Source organism: Furipterus horrens, unplaced genomic scaffold, assembly GCF_987537825.1.
Source record: "Furipterus horrens unplaced genomic scaffold, mFurHor1.1.pri manual_scaffold_2, whole genome shotgun sequence".
In the NCBI taxonomy this organism is placed as follows: Eukaryota; Metazoa; Chordata; class Mammalia; order Chiroptera; family Furipteridae; genus Furipterus; species Furipterus horrens.
Window position 1 is genome coordinate 217,497,181 of NW_028327172.1, and position 18,648 is coordinate 217,515,828.

General features: G+C 61.5%; 1 protein-coding gene across 1 annotated transcript in view; it reads right to left on the reverse strand.

Moving 5' to 3' along the window:
* The window catches only part of NSD2 (nuclear receptor binding SET domain protein 2), a 51,425-nt gene that overhangs the window by 11,516 nt on the left and 21,261 nt on the right, over positions 1 to 18,648 (reverse strand). Inside the window, exons 4-9 of the mRNA XM_090267168.1 lie at positions 17,914 to 18,080; positions 16,991 to 17,470; positions 13,676 to 13,820; positions 11,011 to 11,129; positions 9,406 to 9,487; positions 8,103 to 8,227 (exon numbers count right to left, since the gene is read on the reverse strand). Coding sequence (XP_090123294.1) covers positions 8,103 to 8,227; positions 9,406 to 9,487; positions 11,011 to 11,129; positions 13,676 to 13,820; positions 16,991 to 17,470; positions 17,914 to 18,080 — 1,118 coding nt within the window. The remainder of the gene's footprint in view (positions 1 to 8,102; positions 8,228 to 9,405; positions 9,488 to 11,010; positions 11,130 to 13,675; positions 13,821 to 16,990; positions 17,471 to 17,913; positions 18,081 to 18,648) is intronic.

The window sequence follows — 18,648 nt, forward strand, 5'->3', positions numbered from 1 at the left end:
TCGTGCCGGGAGCCCGCTCCTCAACGGCTGCTGAGCCACAGACTCCGCGTTTCGGAAGCAGGTCGTGCACTGGAGCGCCGGCCAGGCAGCCACTGGCCCTGCTCGCCCGCCTCCCGCCTCCCGCCTCCCGCCTCCCCAGCCAGAAAGTGGCAGCTGCCTGTGACCTCGGGGGCCGGCAGGTGGCCCCTCTCCCAGGCCACATCCTCTCCCCGCATTCCCCTCAATGGACCGGCAACAGTGAATTTTCAAGTAGAAATCAATAAATCTTTCATTGGATAACTTTCTTATATATCAACTTGAGACTTTTTTAAAAAACAACTAAAAACACGTTCAGCATTTGTCTGGTGTTCAGTAGATGTTGCTCACTGAATTCTTCCACAGAGTAAACGCATCCACCTCCTGTCCACTCAGTAACCACAAGGCGCTGTGTCACAGGCCCGCGGGGCACCCAACGCGAGGTGAGGGATGGGAGTCGGGCCTTGTGCAAAACTCAGACACAAAAACAAAGAGCGCAGACCACCAGGCAGGCGCCAGCCCCCCGCCGTCTCCGCGAGCTGTTTCCAGTGCCCCTCACTGAAACTACAGGGAGCAGAAGAAAACAGCCAATAAACATGGGGTCTGGCTGACTTAGAACATCGGGGTGAAAGGGGCTGGCGTTTCTGGAGGGCCCCACGGCTCTGGCCGGTGTCTGCGGCGGGGGTGGACGGTGTGACCCGCTCCGCCTCGGTACTCTTCTATGTCTGACACACCTCATAATAACACGGCCTGAAGAGAGAGCGGCCTTTTAGACGATTTCCTCACGTTTCCCAGGAAGATGGAAACAGCAGCGTGAACAAACCCTGAGTTACAGGGCCTCCCACAGTCAAGCTGGTCACCGTGAGGCTGCCTGGGGCGGGGGGCTGGGGTATCGGGGCCCCGCCCCTCCTGCCACCTCCCCTCCTCACTCCCGAATACTAATACGTAGAGGCAAGGCCCCTGCAGGAAGGCTCTGTGCTCCAACTCTAATGTCACAGGCCCTTCAGACAGTCACAGACTGTGGGGCACAGGAGACCCTGAGGGTGGCCCCCTGACGGAGCCACCAGACCCAAAGGGAGGGCCTTCATGGGGGCTCCACGGAAGACCGCCCGGTGCCTAACCCCCACCCACGGTCCTCCCGCAGTGTGGCTGGAACCGACGCAGAAGCTAAAAGAAAAACACATGGAGAGAAAGACAGAAGACACAGACCAGTCCGGGTCAAAGGAAGGAACAGCACCTTTTATTGGAGGTTACAGAGCACGTCCGCACGTGCAGGCAGCCGCGACATTGACAGTGCTTTGAGGAAACAGACATGGGTACAGGTTTCGAGGGGAACATCACTGTTCAGGACACACAGGCGGCCCGTGGCCGGCGGGCGGGACACATACAGAGAGCAGGCCTGACAGCAGCACAGCCATGACGCGGAGCAGGCGGCCTGCCCCCCCCCCCCCCCCCCGCGTCGCCCCACCGCCCGCACGTGGCTCGACCGACAGCCCAGCCCGGCCCCGGCACGTAGGCGGCCCTTCACTCAGGCCACAGGCACCACGTGCACCAGGTGACAGTACTTACTTGGAGATGCGTTTGGGAAAGCGACCGTCACCTGTACGGCCCCAACACAGCCCCACTCTCACCCACGACATCTACGGGCTATTCCGTATCCAGCAGGAGGCATTTGGGAAAAGGAAACGGAGTAACTGAGCGGACGCAGACGGTCAGCACCGTCCCCACCGCGGCCCTGGTCCCTGCCCCGCCTGGTCCCTGAAACGCTGACCCTGCTCTCTGCTCAGAGTGCGGCCGGTCACTGCCGACTGGCCTGAAAACGCCTTCCTTGACGGCCGGGTGCAGCCTCCGTGACACCCACGACCGAGATGCGAGGCGACCGCACTTGGGCCGGCTCCCAGCGGCACCGCGTCCGTGCGGGGAACAGGCGGCTCCCCCAGGCCCCCTGCCACACCGGGAGGGCAGACCCCTGGGCCGCCTGGCACCGTGCAACACACAGTGACTTTTTTGTTTTTCAACAAAACAAATCCCTTCTCAAGTTGCATACTACATCATTTTTGAAATACAATCACAGACCTGGAACAATAAGTATTTCTATAAACCAACGCCATTTCCATGTCAAAGTTAGGCTTTTGCAAAGAGCTCCTGGAAGTCCTTTCACACCACATTTTGGGGTTACAGACGAGGACCCTATGCTCAGCAGAGTTCACCGACTTAAATTACAGACTAACCTCAAATAGGTCGTCCAAGGTGATGTCCCGGTGAAAGAGCCGAGTGGGGGAAACTGCGTTTAAGTAGGTCATTCATAACCCAGGGTGCTACATACAGTTCCTGACAGTTTTTATTAAAGCAACCCCTCGAGATGGCACAGAGCGGGACCCCGGAGGCCCTCCCGTCTCGGCCACGTCCCTGCTCGTCCTGGCGCCACGCGGTCCCCAAGCCCAGGATGTGCCTGCGAGGCCACAGACCCAGGCCAGCCCTTGGCACAGATGACTCGACTCTTTAAGTTCATCCTGTCAACCCACTGCATGCTCGGCAGGAGCAGGCTGGGAGGGCGGACCTGAGAGCAGCCCCCTCAGCCGGGTCTGCACGGCCGCTGTGCCTCCACGGTTAGCGCGCCTCCAAGTACACGCTGACCAGGGGCAGGTAGTGACCCGGCGACACGCAGACCAGAAAAAGGCGCACACGTGGGCCCGACATGCAAGCACCCAGGTACAAAGGTGTAGCAGGGAGCCTGCCCCGCCAGACAGCACGAGGAGCAGAGGGGCACCACACAGGACCTGCCACCTGCGGCGCGGTCGCTGTCCCCGTCCCCTGCAGACTCCTCGCTCAGGCGGCACAGACACTACACCGGATCCACATCGGCTTCACAGACCGGCGCCCCAAAACACAGAGGACTCAGCCCCCTTCTTTAAAAAGACCTTAGACACCACTAACAAGTTTGAGGGCTTCTGAGAACTCTTTCCTGATAAGACAGCGACACTTCAGTTCCTCTAGCGAGACTGTGACCGGGAGCCCCTCCTCAAAGGCCCGCAGTAGCCTCAGCCGCGCGTCCCCTGGGGGCAGGCTTTTCACACTGAGGCCAAGAAACCATGAGTTTCCAAGACACGAGCGGCAGCTGCACACCAAGCCCAGGGGCGGCCGCCCAGCCGGCACTGCTGCGGAGGTGCTAGGGAACAGGGCCGAGGCGCACGCGAGAAAGAGACCGGGCCAACCCGCCCGCTGCGGCGGCCCCAGTTCCCGCCGGCCCTCCCAGAGGGGGTCCGCGTGGGACCCGGGAGCGCAGGGCTGTCTGCCACTTAAAACATGCGGCACTACCGCTCCCAGTCAACATGCCCGACCGGTCTGCGGCCGCCGCGGGCCCAGTGCCCCCTCCCGGCCTGTTACCCCCTTGTCGGCACCCATGCAGGCCCCGTCTGGAGTTTGGAACTAGATGCCAGCTGACAGCCTCCTCCTCTCAGGACGCTCGCACGACAGACTGCCGGGTGCCAGCCCCCACCCCCCGGGCACGCGCTGTCTCTGCTCTGCCGTCCTCACTGCCTCAGGCCCTGTCCTGGGCGAGCAGCTCAGGGCCCGTCCCTGGCGTCCCCGTCGCACAGCTCCTACCAACCTGTCCTTGGTGCGCTCGGCTGTAACGCCCCCGACTCCATCGAACCACGGGGTCAGGCCCTGGGGAGCCGGGGCCACCCCTGCCCTCGGGTCTCCCGTTGGCTTCTAGGAGCACCCTCTCCATCCCGGGCAGAGTGGCCGTGACCGACCGACGCCCCTACACTTGCAGGGACAGGCCACCTGCATGGCTGCTCTGTGCAAGGCCCTCGGGAGGTGGCGTGCCGGCAGCGGTGGGATCACGGCCTGCCCGCCACTGCCACCTGCACTCGGGTCATTAAGGTGCCACTCCGCGCCGGGGCGGGGCCTGCATTTTTAGAGCAGCTGCAGTGCAGACCCTACAAATGCCCCCCATTCCAAAGGAGAGTTCCCTCACGGCCGCCCCCAGCTGCACACGTGCGGCGCATGGAGCGCATGCCTGCAACGGCCCCACACGGAATCCCTGTAGAGGGTTCGTCTCAGCAACAGGCAGCTCAAGCGACTCAGGGCCAGAACGCAGCTGCGCTGCGGGGACTCGCTGAGGACGGGAGACGCGCCTGCGGTCACTCAGCGGGGGACACGTGGCTCTCAGAGCAGAGCCCCCAGTGCCCGCCAGAAGCCACGGGGCCTCCGGGGAGGCCAGCTCTGCCCTGGGCGGTGTGACTGTCCCTCACCGCAGCGTCCTCAGCACACCGGCCTCTGCCGGCCCAGGCACCTTCCCGTCCCCAGGGCACGACGCTCCCCCAGCTAAGAACTGGCGCACACCTGCACGCACCCCCATGCCCTCAACTGATGCTAACTCCCCACTGCTCTGTGGACACACCAGTCTCCCTGAGGGTCCCTTCCCTCTTCCTGATGGGGAGGAGAGCACATGCCACTCGCGGGCGGCTGGCCGGCCACCGTCTGCAAGCACCGAGCTACGGTTTCAAGTGCAGCCCTCAGTTCTTGCCACAGGCCTCGCGAGGGACTTTCCTCTGGGTGGCGCGTGCTCAGCCAGGGCCACCTGCACACTGCTGTTCATGTCCCCTGGGTCAGCGACCCGCTCTCTGAGTCACACGTTCCTGCTGGGCTGCGCACGTCCCTGTGACTGGGCAGAGCCCCGCCTTCCGCTGCCGCCCAGGGCCTGGTGGTGTCACCCGGACTGCCGGGCCCGCCACTGCAGGGTCCCCGCCCCCACGTGCAGGGCGCAGGCAGGACTGCTTTCATGCCCACAAAACTGGGTTATTTTGGACAAGAACAGAATGATGGTGATTTTGTCATTTTGCCGTTATAACAATATTGTCACAGAGCAAAGCACTGAGTCCTTTCAAGGGGCCGGGTGCCTGTGGGGATCTGCGCACGTTACGTGAGGAGATGGCTCAGAATACAAGTGTCAGAGCTCCCACGGCAAGTAAAACACGTCGGAGAGTCTGCCGGGAGCTGCCAGCATGCTGCTGCCGCGTGGGGTGTGGACAGCGCCCCTCCTGCCTCTGTGAGCTGAGGACACGTGAAGCCTTGTCCTCAGCACGCCAACACGCAACCCTGCGGCGTGACCCCAGCGGCCCTGGGGACGGAGACGTGGGGTGTGGCAGCTAGCAGGAGCTGGGGCCCGAGCGGGGGTCAGTGCACCAGGACGTGGTGGTCCATGACAACACCGAAAATGGTATTTTTTCTACAAATTCACTGTACCTAGTGTCCCAGTAAAACTGTTGAGTAAAAAAAAAGACAACCACACCCTCCCTGCCACCTGTGTAAGAAACAGCCGAGCATCCACGGGACCGGACACAGCCCTGCCGGCGACAGCCCGGGCCAGCAGGGGGCGCCTCCCCAAGTGCGCCGTCTGCTCTGCTGCTGAAGGCGCACGCGCTGGCACCTGCCCAAGGCTCCGGCAAGTGATGGGCTGGAGGACAGGGCGAGCTCTGGTGAGACTGGCCCCTCCGTGGGGCAGCCCTGTCACAGGCCCATGACAGCCCACCAAGAGGAACCTTTTGCGGGACGCCTACAGGCACGCCTGGGCCAGCGGTGTCCCTACACGGGATGAAGGGGCCGGCGCAACAGCCCTGAGGAGGCGGCTTACCTTCGTCTCACACTGAGTTATGCTTTCTTCCTCGTACGTCTGTGGTAACGCCAATAAAAACAGAGGTCACCCCTCTGCCACAGTGGCCGCGAGGGGCGGCCTCCATGTGCCACCGGCGGGCCGCCCGCTGCAGGCCTCCTGGGGAGCCTCTGTGTCGCGTGCGGCACGGGGCAGCGGGGTCCAGTCCAGGTGACTGCGCTGACCTCCCACAAACGCTGTGACCAGCCAAGGCGGGAACAGGGAGGCTCTGCCCCACTGAGGGATAAGAAAGGGCGTCACAGAGCACCCAGGTCGCACCCTTTCCTCCAAGGCCTGGCCGTGCGAGCGCATCGTCCCAGCCCGCGCGCGGTCTGCGCCGGGCAGCTGCTCCGTGCGGGCGCCAACACAGACTTCGTTCAGGGCCTTTCTGAGAAGGGTTTAAACCACAACGCGACCTCAAACGTCTTGGAGTTCTAACCCTATTTGTTTCCTCATTTGGATCAAAGGTGACGAAAAGGAAAAACATGCAAAGGGCACGTGGCCCCAGTGAGGGCCGGTCTGAAGCCCCAGACGGCACGTCTGCAGCCACAAGCTCCGCCAGCGGCCGCGGGGGGCTCACACCATCGCTCGGGGGCCCCGCCACCGCCCCCACGCTCGAGGGCCCTCTGTGCAGCAGATGCTGGGAACGCGCCACCCCAACAGGCCCAGACGGCCCCCCGCTCACCTCAGGGGTTTTCGGGAAGAGCACCCCTCTGGGAAAGGAACCCTGACAGAGGGCGGCCACAGGGAGGCCGGGTGCACGGGCCCTCCATCAGGGGCAGGCTGCACAGCGGCCCGCACGCCGCCCCACCAGCGCACGGAGGAGCATGGAGCACGCGCTGCAACCCTATCGAACCCCTTGCCCACCTCCCCAGGGGAAGAGCTGACAGCCTTCCAAGTCTAACGATCAGAAAATGCTTCCCAAGTTCAGAACGAGTGTCCACACCGCCAAGGTCCAGCTCACCCTGGTGACAACAGCGTCAGGCGCCAGGGCTGCTCTAACCACGCGTCGCCGCGCCCACACGCCAGCCCCAGGCGCGCTGCCCTCCTCCACTCCCGGCTCAGAGCAGCCCCCATGTTCTCCTCCCGACTGCATCTGACAGGCCAGCAGGGAAGCTCACTGAGTCCTTGCCCCTGAGGATGATGGTGCCAGAGAAAGAACCACTGAAGAGCCAGCTTAAGCAACAGGGTCTAGGAACTGAAACCTTTTATTTTCAGTATTTTTTAGAATTGCAGACCACCTTTCCATTGAGTTTTTTAGGACAAGGAAAAAACAAAAACCGTTTTGCAGAGGGTGCGCCTTTCATGGCTCGGTGAGTTCCTGGGGCTCGGTGAGGCAGGCTCACTGCCTTCCCAGTGCGCCCGGCGTCACCTGCACAGGCTGGCGGTCAGAAAGCCCCCATCCCGCACGCAAGCTGCTCCCCATGGTGGAGGAAGCACCCCCAGAGGACCCGGACAGCGAGCTCAGGCCCCTCTGACCTTGGCAACTGAAGACCCCTCACCCACGGCAGGCCCGTCCCTTACCTAATGGGAGGAAGAACTGCGGCCGGCAGAGCGCGGGGCACCTGTCCCACTGGGGACAGTGGCAGAGCCAGGGCCGAAGTGCCATGCTCTGACTCAAAAGGGTACAGGGTCTGTCCGCTCCCTGCCTCTGTGCTAAAAAAGCCAAAGGCTAGCACCTGCTCATGAGCACTCCAGAAGCAGGGCTCCTGTCAGCCGTGGGAAAATGGAGTCACAGGGGACAGACAACAAGGGGTTAAAACTGGAGATTGGCTCCTCGGAGGTCACGGAGGCCAGAGTCCCAAACTCCCTCTGGACAAAAAAGTGCCGTATCTGCATCCTGAGGCCATTTCTTGTTCTGTGGTCAGGACTTGAGATCTGCTGATGAAGTCTAGGTGCCGTGACAACATGACAGTCACAGCCGCGCGTGCTGTGCGAGCCCAGAGTTGGGGTCGTTGCCACGGTGGCCAGGACTCAGTTCCGGGCCCAGGCAGCTAAGTGTGTGCCAGAGTCTACAGGAGCAGAGTGCCACAGACCCCCCGCCACGTCCCTCCGAGAGCCTTAGTCCAGGAGCCACAGGAATCGCAAGAGCGTGTGTCCCGCCCCTCGTCCCCTGAGTGACCGCACGATGCCGCAGCCAGCCCCGGCGGTGCCACGCCGGGACACCGGTTTCAGGGACCGCTGACTGCTCAGCCCCACAGCACGGCCACGTACACTTACACACACACTGTGTGCGAGTCCTTGTTTCTCAAGCGCTCCAACAGACTAAGATAGGGACTTCTTTCCACGTCCTGGCGTTCACACAGTCTGGAGGACCGGGAGCTCGCCTGCACTCCTGGAGAGCGCCAGGACCACGCGGAGAAGTCTGACCGGGGCGCAGCACGGGCCTCCGTGAGAACGCACGCCGGCGGGGTCACCACTACTTTACCTCGTTCTCAGTTAAGGACGCAGAAGGAGATGAGCTCTTGCTAAACGCGAGAGCCGAAGACGCTGCTGTGGACGCCCGGTTTCGCTTCTTCAGGGGCTTGCATGCATCAGACAGGTGCTTCGTCGCTGCAAAGTAATTTGGGTTCACAAAGTAAAGCTCGAGTTTCAAGCCCTCGGTCCCTTTGCTGCTGCAGTGAACGAGGTTCAGGAGACAGCCCCCCTGCGCCGTGCCAACGGCTCCTGTACTTGCCACGGGAAGATCTGAGTGCAAACGAAGGCGGACACACTGTACCACGAGCTGCGCTGCCCCTCCCCCCACCCCCACCCCCGCCCCACTGGCTGCACAGCCCCACAAGGTCTCTGGCGCAAAACCCAGACTTTCGCTCCCCCACCAACAGGCTTGCAGGCATCTCTGAAGCCCACGACCTGAGTGTCCCACCACCCCACTGTCAGCCTGAAAAGCAACCATCCCTCTGGATCATTAAACACCCGCTCAGTGTTCACACTGTTCACGAACCTCTTTATTCAAGAGTCTGTTTAACTGATTGTTAAAAACCAGCACAGCAGCGCAGGCGCCAAAGGGGAACCAGAGCTGCAACCAGCCTGCACCTCCTCTTCCTGAATCCTGATTTCCTCCCCACCTAAGGGCTGGAGCTGGACGCTTCCTTCCATAACTGACCAGACAGACCCATTGGAAACTAGCTCAGGAGTCTGCCTCTCACTGCCCCGACAGCTCCTTTTCACACACACTTAAGCTCGTCTTTTCAGCACGCGAGACAGAAGCAACGCATCAGCGCTGGCGCCCGGCTCGCACAGGAGGGCCTGACGCTGGGGAGCGGGAGCTGAGAGCAGTGGCTGGTGCCATCACGGGAGGGCCTGGGCGTCTCCGGGCTGAACCCTCGGCCAGCACCACTCATTGACTTATTTACTGACTTCAGAGATAGATAGACACAGCGGCCTGCTGCTCCACGTCTCTCGGCATCCGTTGGTTGGTTCTTGTCTGTGCCCTGACGGGGGATCGACCCCACAACCGAGGCCTGTGGGGGCAACGCTCTAACCAGCTGAGAGGCCAGCCACGGCCTACATCTGCTCTGAAGACAACAAAGCCCCGCAGGCGTCGGCCGCAGAGTGACTCCAATAAAGCGCAGCTGAGTTGTCGGAAGAGTTGAGGGTGACGGGCTGCCCTCCAGGTGCACAGAGCTGCCTGGCACGCGTCCAGCCTCCCCCAGGACCCGAGGCCTCCAAAGGCCCCGCCCCAGCCCAGGACACCTGCCAGGAGCCCGCAGGAGGCGCAGCTGAATTACCTGCCTGGCTCTTCAGGGAGCAGGCCGCCTCCACAGCCTTGCAGGAGCCTGCTCGGGACAGTTTGTCAGCGACGGTCTCTCTCTGTTGTTTAAAAATAAACAAACTAAATAAATAGGAAGATTAAAGAGGAAGAAGGAAAGGCCACAACATGCCAACGTGAACACACAGGCTGCGGACAAGCTGTGCACAGAAACGCCCCACCCCCCACGGGAAACTTGCGGGCAGGTCCCCCACGGCCCAGCCGCACGGAGGCCCAGCGCAGCCCCCGCTGCCCCCACACGGCCAGGGCCCCGCCAAGCCTGACCTGGCCAGTGGGCGTCTTGCAGCACGCCACCCACCCGTTCCCCTGGATTCAAGGGGCGTGTGGACGAGAGGACAGAGCCCTTCTCTGGGCGTCCACGCCAGGTGAAGCTCGTGCCGACGTCAGCACAAACAGAGCCGCAGACACCACGGTGCGCCATGCGTGCATCCCTGAATGACCCGTGACTAAACATGCTGAGCCACCTGGTATAAAGTTCGGGATTTCCACGTCAGGACCCTTGTTTGGGCGCGTCACTCACGGACACTTCACAGCCACCACGGCAGCCAAGGGCTGCCAGCAGGGGTGCCCGGGGACTGAGCTCACTGCCGGCCACCGCCACGTGCCTGACAGGGGCTTGCAACTGCTGCCTGCAGGTCAGGGACATGGGGCAGGACCGGCCGCCCCTGAGCCGCACAGGTGGTGGGTTTAGACAAGACGGTGGCACTGTGGCCACCTGCGCACACGTGAGCAGCACATGACACCCATCTGCCGTTCTTCAAAGTAGAGCGAAATGAAAAGGAGCAGCGCCCTCTCCATTAGAAAAAGGTCCGCTCCACTCCCAGACCCATCCCGTCCCGTCCAGTCCCGCCAGCCCTCAGCAACTGCGAGCGCCGCAGGGCCCGAGTCCACGGGCGCCCTCTGCCCACGCTGCCGTCTGCCAAGGCCAGGTTCAGATGAACGGCCACGCCACGAAGCGCCCAGAGGGCGCACCCGCCCTTGTCATGAGCACCTCGGGGCAGCGGCGACCTGGGCTTCCGTGGCCACGTGGCCTTGGCCGGCACCCCTCTCCTGCAGGACCCGGGCAAACTCTGCCCCAGACAAGGGGTGGAACACGCCAGAACTGCAAGGCGCAGGAGGCACTTGAAGCTCCTGCGCCGCCACCTCGGTCGCAGCCCACAGGCCGGCACAGCCCCCCAGGGCCGGTGTCCAGCAGCACCAGTCACCGGCACACTGCAGGACACCACTCCCCTCTCGTGGATGCCGGTGCCGCCACGTCACTTGCGATTCTCGCACCGAGTCACAAGCCCTAGGCCACCCGTGGGGTCTGTGTGGCCAGCGCCGTTCAGACTGGCAAAGTCTGACAGCCAAGCTCGGGAGTCTGGGGTGAAGGCCCTGGGAGGGACGAACCGCTCTCTGCAGCGGCCTTCTCCGAGGTGCCGTGAGCTAGGCAAGCCCCTCAGGGTGGGGACAGCGGGAGGACTGCCTCCTGTCCCACCCGTCCCAATGGGGAGTCGGGGACCACGGCAGCACCACAGGTCACACAGCACGAGGGCCCCCAGCCAGGCCAACCGGATGTCATTACCTTCCGAAGACCGTGCTTGTCCGTCCTGAGCCTTTTCCTGGGCACGTCCTCCGCCTCAGTGCCCCCTGCGGTGTCCTGTGTCCTCCTTGGCTGGGTCCTTTTCTTCCCATTTGAGTGACCTGGGGGTGGGACACGCACGCTTCCGTGAACAGCCCCCACGGGCCACGCCGCACCAGCAGCCACCGGCAGGCTCAGCGCAGGGCCGGCCCCCCGCCCTCCTGCTGGCTTCAGGGGCCAAACAGTACAGACCCCGTCTCTGCATTTGGTGACATCAGATTCTGGGGAGCCTTCATCTAATCTAGAGAATATCAGATTGGTATTTGCTGTAAGTATATTTTAATGTATTAACCGCATTAAGTTTGAATATAATCCAGTATTTTCAAAAAATACTTTACTTACTAATAATATTCGAAAACTAGTCAATTTAAGTTATACTTTAAAAAATATGCAACCTGAGCCCTGGCCGGTGCGGCTCAGTGAGCTGAGTCTGCCCTGCAAACAAAAGGGTCATCAGTTCAATTCCCACTCAGGGCACAGGCCTGGGTTGGGGGCCAGGTCTCCAGTTGGGGGCGTGTGAGGCAACCTATTAATGTATGTACCGCTCATCAATGTTTCTCTCCTCCTTTCTCCCCGGCCTCTCTAAAAATAGACAGATAAAATCTTTTTTTAATTTGTCTTTTAAAAATTAATTTTAAAATAAATAAATAAATAAATACAATTTGCTATGTTTTATACATTTCCTTAAAGAAGCATCCTGAGTACCAAGTTCGGGCTGTGCACCCCACTTCCCTGGGCCTCAGGTGACCCAGGAAGACCAAGGGCCCCAGAGCCCAGGGGTCCACACACACAGAGCAACGGCGGCCTGGCCCATACCAGCGTTCACTGTGACACAAACTCAGGCTCTCCGTCTGGTCCAGGGCTGGTGCCTAGACCGGTCTAACCTCCCCTGGGAGGACAGCGCTGCCCTGGAAGCGGACGCCTGGGTGGGACAGAGCACACAGCCAGCCACAGTGTCCCTCCGGCAGTGCCCACCGCTGGGACGGGGTGCTGGCCTCACCGGCTGCCAGTCCCCGACCGCGGCCACAGAACGTGGGCTGCCGCCGGACCATCAGGCAGGGGCTAGGGGCTGTGGGCAGCAGGACCCGCTCAGCGGCCGCAGCAGCCTGCTGAATGCCTCCCTCCCTTAATGGACAAGGTGGCCTCCATTTCTCACAGAAACGTCAACAGGGCTCTGAACTCCTACGCCGAGACGACGGGCCGGCTAAAGCGCCTGCAGGTACAAGCACACACTTCACGCACACAGGGTTGGGGGAAGGGGAACTGACCTTCCCCTCCTGTCTACGAAGTTAAGTACGCGCTGACCGTCCAAAATGACACAATGCGGCACAATCCCACTCAAGCCTCACTCCTCACGGGGAAGCAGAGTCCAGCTTCAGGAAGCCTGACGCGCTTGTAACTGGGCTGCGGGCTGAGCCGTGCGCCTGGTCGGCCCCAGAGTCAGCCCGACCCCGCCGCGGGGAGAAAACGCCCAGGTCCTCAGCACCCTCGCTACTCTGGACCGGAGCATTTGCAGCAAACACTGCACAAGTGAACTGCAGTCAGTACTAATACACTCGGAAAGCTCACACGGTTCCCAAACGCCCCCCAAACCAGGACAGGAAGGCCGCTGGGAGCGCACGCGCAGAGGGCCCACAGGGACATGCACTCAGTCACCACACCACAGGCCTCGCCCTCCCCCAAGGGCACTCTGGACACACTTTCCACCCGCCTCTCCAGAACTCTTCAGTAAGGAACCTGGAAAGACGGAGAATTTTATTTTTTAAAATGTATATTGATTTTAGAGGAAGGGAAATGGAGAAAGAGAGAAACACTGAAGAGAGAAACATCAGTTGGTTGCCTCCCAAATACGCTCCCGACTGGGGATGGAACCAGCAACCAGGCACGTGCCCTGGCAGGGAGTCAGACTGGCCACATTTCGGTGTACGGGACGACGCTCCTACCATACTGGCCAGGGCTTTTTTTTAAATGGATGCCCAAACTATGTCACACTTGTTTTTAGATTTAAAAAGTCAGTTTTTCGCCCCAACTGGTGTGGCTGAGTGGGTTGGGTGTCATCCCACAAAGCGAAAGGTCGCTGGTTCAATTCCCGGTCAGGGCACGTGCCCAGGCTGTGCATCCAGTCCTCAGATAGGGCGGCGCCTTTGAGAGGCAAGCGGTCCATGTTTCTCTCTCACATCGACGTTCCTCTCCCTCTTTCTCACTCCTCTCCCCGCTCTAAACATCAATCAATAAACATTGTTTAAGTCTGTTTCTCACGTGTCCATGCATGCAGGTGACACGTTACACGTTCTCTCCTCTGCCTGAAGTGGGGAGCACGTCTGGGTTTCACACTAAAGGCTGAGGAAAGGTCAGAGGACACCCACATGGGAGGCCAGGCCCTGGGCCCCAGGCACAGGCTCCCCAGGACACGGACCTGAAGTCCGACCCAGCTGGTCCACTCGAGCATATGAGTGAGAGGCCCGCAGGGGACAGTTTAAGGACACTGAGTGAGGACACGCAGCCGCGGAGGCGCCTCTGTGACCCCCGCAGCACCGGGGCGCAGAGCCGGGGCGCAGGCACACCCACAGTCCCCGGCCATGCTCACTGGCCACACCCAGGCCTTTACCGGCGTCTTCTCCAGACGGGGCCGTGGCCAGGACGGCAAACTTGGTGTTGTAGCGGGCTTTCTGCTTCTCGCTGAGCATGTTCCACTGGGACCCCAGCAGCTCTTCGATCTCCTCCCCGGAGGCGTCTGGGTGCTCGGCCACCACCTGTGGGCACAGGGAGTGGTGAGGACGTGCACCGAAAGCTCACCTGGGCTTGCTCGGCACAGACCCCCCACAGGGCCTTTGTCTTCCCACATCACAAACGGTCCCACAAAAGTTCCAGAGAACTCATGTTCAGATGACGTGGAAACTCACTGGCGTCATCTGTGAAAACGAGGCTGGAGCAAAGGATCCCGGAGCATCACGGAAAAACAGGGAATGATAAACGGTAAGAGAGAACACACGTTTCCAAAGTCATTAAATAAGGAGGAAGTGACAGTTTTCTAGGCTTCCTAGAAAAGTCCGTGGTAGGAAAAGCCCCCTGGGACGCGACCTCGGAACACAGACTAACGCGAGGGCAGCTGCCCCATCGGCCGGAGCACCCACCACACCTTTGGGTGCACGCAGAGGTGCTGGCCTCAGATGCCTGGAGCTGTGCCCTACTGACCAGCTGGGCAGCTGTGGCACCAGCAGCTGGGACTCCCCAGCCCGGGGCGGACACACCTCTGCCCTGCCCTCTCCTGGGTCACCTGCGCAGGGGAGGCCACCCGATGCGCAAGGACACGCAGTCAGTGCGCAGGCTGCCCTCGGGCAGCGCCCTGGAAGCCCCAGCCCCGCAAAGTGCTCCCAGATCCCGGCCCACAGACACACGAGACAAGCAGCGTGTGCCGCGTCTGGAGCCGCAGTGTTCCCAGGTGAGCTGTCACACAGCAGCAGGTACCGGATACTAACCCTCTGAGTGCCCTGTGTAATTCAAAATTTGGATCAACATGAGAAAATACTATATCAACATATAGCCTGAGGTACAGAAAAAGAGAACAAAACATAAAATAGGAATTATTCCGTTGTTATTTACATTTATAGCCATCAAAGAGAGCGACCGGGAGCGACGCTGGCACTCAAAGGGCTAATGTACACGTAACGACCAGGCAGAGGGCACCAGTGGCCCTGGAAACAAAGGGTCGGGGTGGGGGTGCGGCGGGGGTGGGAGACCCTCAGAAACGGGAAACTCAGAGCCAAAAGCACGCCAACGACCAAGCCGCTGCTGCACAGCAGCTATGGGGACACCCCCCCACCCCCTCACGCCGGCCTCTCATGGGCACCGCGCCCCGCCCAGACCCGCAGGGGCCCCCACCCCACTGCCACTGTCCCCCAGCCCGTCAGCGGCACCCAGGGACACGCTCGTAAGCGGCACAGCTGAGCCGGGCCTGCTGGACCAACCAACGCGCAGACGCCGAGCCGGGAGCTGACCCACTTCTACAAGCATCGCACGTTCCCCTCTGCAAGGAGGACGTGGGAAGCCGACCTCAGAAAGTGGCAACCAAACGTCCTGACAGTCACTGTCCTCTGCCAAGTCACCCTAGAAACAGAAGGACCAGGAGGCAGAGAGGGTCCCCCCAGCCTGTCCCCATTCTGGCCACTGGTTACTCAACGGACAGCCACACAAAACACCCTCGGGTGCCACGTGCCCCCCCGCCCCCAGGCAGCCTGGACTGCGCAGCAGCGTGGACTTGGGCGCGGCCGCCTCAGGTCACATGCAGAGCTGCTGAGGACAGAGCCAGCACACAGCCTTGCAGTCCCCAGTCCCCAAGCCGCCCAAGGACAGCCTCGCGGTCACTCCTCTCTGACTGACTGTAGGGACTCCCACCAGCCAGCGCCCGACCCCAGGGGCCGGGTGCAGGGCAGGCCCCCACGGAGCACTGTGGCCTGCTTTTGCCTTCAGTGTCCCACCAATGGCAGCAGCGCAGGCCCTGGGCGGGCATGCTGCCAAGCGCAGCCGCATCTGGTGACTGGGACGCGGCCCCCGGAGGCACCGCCTGGCCTTCCGCGTGTGGTGTCTGCCAGCCCCCTTCCCTGCGGAGCCACAGGAGCTCTGCCCACAGCACCCTGGGCACTCACGCTTCCCTGCAGCAGGTCCCTGCATGGGACGTGGTCAGTGGCTTAAGAAACCTTCCCCCCTCTCGCACGGGGACAACGCTGTCCCGCAGGGACTGCCCTGAGCCCCCTGCCCCCTCCTGGACACGCAGGGCAGCGTCCTCGGTGACAGGCCCTCCTCCACAGCCCAGGCCGCAGGGCGGTGGGGTGTGCACGCCCACAGTCCCGTGGGAGCCTCACTGGCGGGGTGCGCTCGTACCGCGGGATGGGAGGCCGGCCGCTCCGGCCGAACACGGGCCTTCCCATGCAGGAGGGGTGACCTCCGCGTACCTAGGCTGCTCCCTGGCAGTTACCTTTCCCCGGAGTTACACATGCTTTGCTCCCTCTGTTCCTCCATGCTTTACACTTGTCGCCCCGTGAACAGCACCCTCTTTAACACGACGTTCCCTGCCTTAAGTGCAGCAGTTCTGGGGCACTGGGACCACCCTCGCGACCTTCTGGAGGGCCTCCTGAGTTTTCTGCACCGGCCTCTGCAAACAACGCCAGCTCTCTCTTCCTGCCAGTTGCGCCTCTCTGACCTCTCTCATCTGCCTGTGCTGGCCAGCACTGTCACTATAAGGTTTCCCGCGAGAGGTGACGGAAAGGCGCCCTGCCTTGGTCATCTTAAAGAGAGCGCTTCCGACGCTGCGCTGTACGTGTGATGCTCACTCAAAGGTTCGGATAGGGCCTGTGGGCGAACCAAGGCAGCCGCTGCTGACCCTGGGTCGCTAACTACGCGTCGATCAGCACTGAGTTTTATCACACGCCTCTTCATCTACCAAGCTGACACTGAATGTGTGACCCTCTGACACAGTGACGGAGTTCTAACATGACAGCCCCGCACTCTGAGAAAGGCCCTGCTCCTCCTCACTGAACAAAATCAAAACCAGGGGCCAGACCCCCGCAGCTCTCTGCACCGGCACCAGGCCTCCACCGTGGACGCACAGAGCATGTACCCGTGAAAACGAGTAAGAAAGCACCCAGGTGCCTTCACTGCTGACACAGCACTGTCCTGTTTGGCAGCGTGGACACAGGCGCTCAGTCACAGCCGGCAGCCCTGGACCGCGCGCCCACCACCGGCGCGGAGCGCCAGGCCACGTGCGCAAAGGGCAGCCCTGTGAAAGGCACAGCCCGCAATCTGGGCCCTTCTGCTCCCCGGGCATCAGTGGCTCCTCATTAGGCCTGGAGTCCACCCACAGCTCCCCAGAGACGGCGCCACAGATGCAAAGTGAGGACAGCACCAGGACCCGCACGGTACCGACCTCGTCCCGGTGCTTTTGACAGAAGACCAGGAACTGGGATGCAGCGTCTCCCCTCCGGCCCCGCGGCGTGGCGGCCCCAGCCCTCCGCCTCCCGGGAGCAGGGCCTGCCGCTCTCCTGGGGTCGGCCTCGGCGCCCTTCGGGGTCGGCGTCAGGGTCCCCGGGCCACTGTCCTGGCTCTCAGCAGAGCGAGACCGCCTAGCTCTTCGCCTTCTCTTGACAGAGGCACCCTCTTCTCTCCAGGACCTGGGGTCCCCAGCAGCATCTCCAGAGCCTCCCGAGGGCCCCGGCGCCCCTGCCGCTGCCTCCCCTACAGCGCCCACTGCCTTGGCCACATGCGGGTTCAGGTGCAGCTGGTCCCCCGCGTAGAGGAAGGTGAACTTGTCTTTCCGCTCTTCCACGGACATGGCCGCAGCCTCCGCCGCCTGCAGGAGGCCCATGTCCCACTGGGCCCTCAGCCGCCCTGAAACGGGCTTCAGCAGCTGGAAAGAAGAGCACAGCACACGGTGAGTTTCACGGGGACACGCAGGAGCCAGCCCACTTTACAGGCCTTTTAGAACTGCAGAAACACTTGGAGCTCAAAATCCGTGAAAACCAATTAACTTGAGGGTTGTACACAGAGTTCAGCCCAATAAATGTTTTCTTTAAGCTAGAAATAAAACCTAATCACATTTAACCAACGTAAATACAGGTACATGGCACGTATTACACACAAGTTACATACGCATGCACCTGTAAAGAAAAGTAAGAGTGACAAAACAAGTCACGTCTGGGAGTCGTCACACGGACAAGCAGCGTGTCCTGTTTACGACCGCACATGCGGGAGCCCCACACCGTTTCGACGAACTGTCAGTCAAAACAAGGTAACTAACGAAGAGCAGGATCCAAGCGTGTGCGGGAGACTGGGTTTGAGGGCGCCCTTCACCTTGATCTTCTCAGCTTTCGTGGGCGCCTGCCTGGCGCTCTCCTGGCACAACTTCTCAAACTGCCCTTCCCCCTCAAAGGCCACCAGGCTCTTCTCAAATATCCACGCTCTCTCAGGGGCATCACCGAAGAACTGCACATGGTACTGGCGGGCACTCTTTTTCTGACCTGGTTTTTAAAACAAAATGTTAGAAGTTAGAATTGGGGCCGAAATTGGGCAGGTCTATCACGGGGCAGCCACCCAGTCGCTGGGCCTAGTGCTCAGTGTCACCCGTGGCGTGACCTGCTCTCAATCCAGCGCTCCACGCCAAGGAAGGACGGCCAGGTAAGGTTCTGGCTGCCCGGGAAAGGACGCCAAATAAATCACTCCTTCACCTTCCCCTTCCCCGGCCCACTTAGAGATTCTAAATGAGAGAGACCAGAGAGGACACTCCAAAAGGGCCCTTCAACCGCATGGGGACTGGAGAGCAGGGAAGGGGAGCCAGCTGCCGTCAGACAGCCTGGGTGCCAAGCCCACCCGCCTCCTGGAAGCCGGCAGCCTTGCCAGCCCCTCACTGCAGCACGCAGAGGCGGCGAAGGCAGCTGAGCCCTGGGAAGCCCCGCAGGTGCCCACTGCTGCCCTCAGAGAAGGAGCCACGCACTCCTGCACAGCCAGATGGGCCTGGGCACGGGAAGAGACCCCTGGTCCCCAACGCAGGAGAGGGGTGCCGGAGGGGGCTGAGGCGGAAGGAGGTTC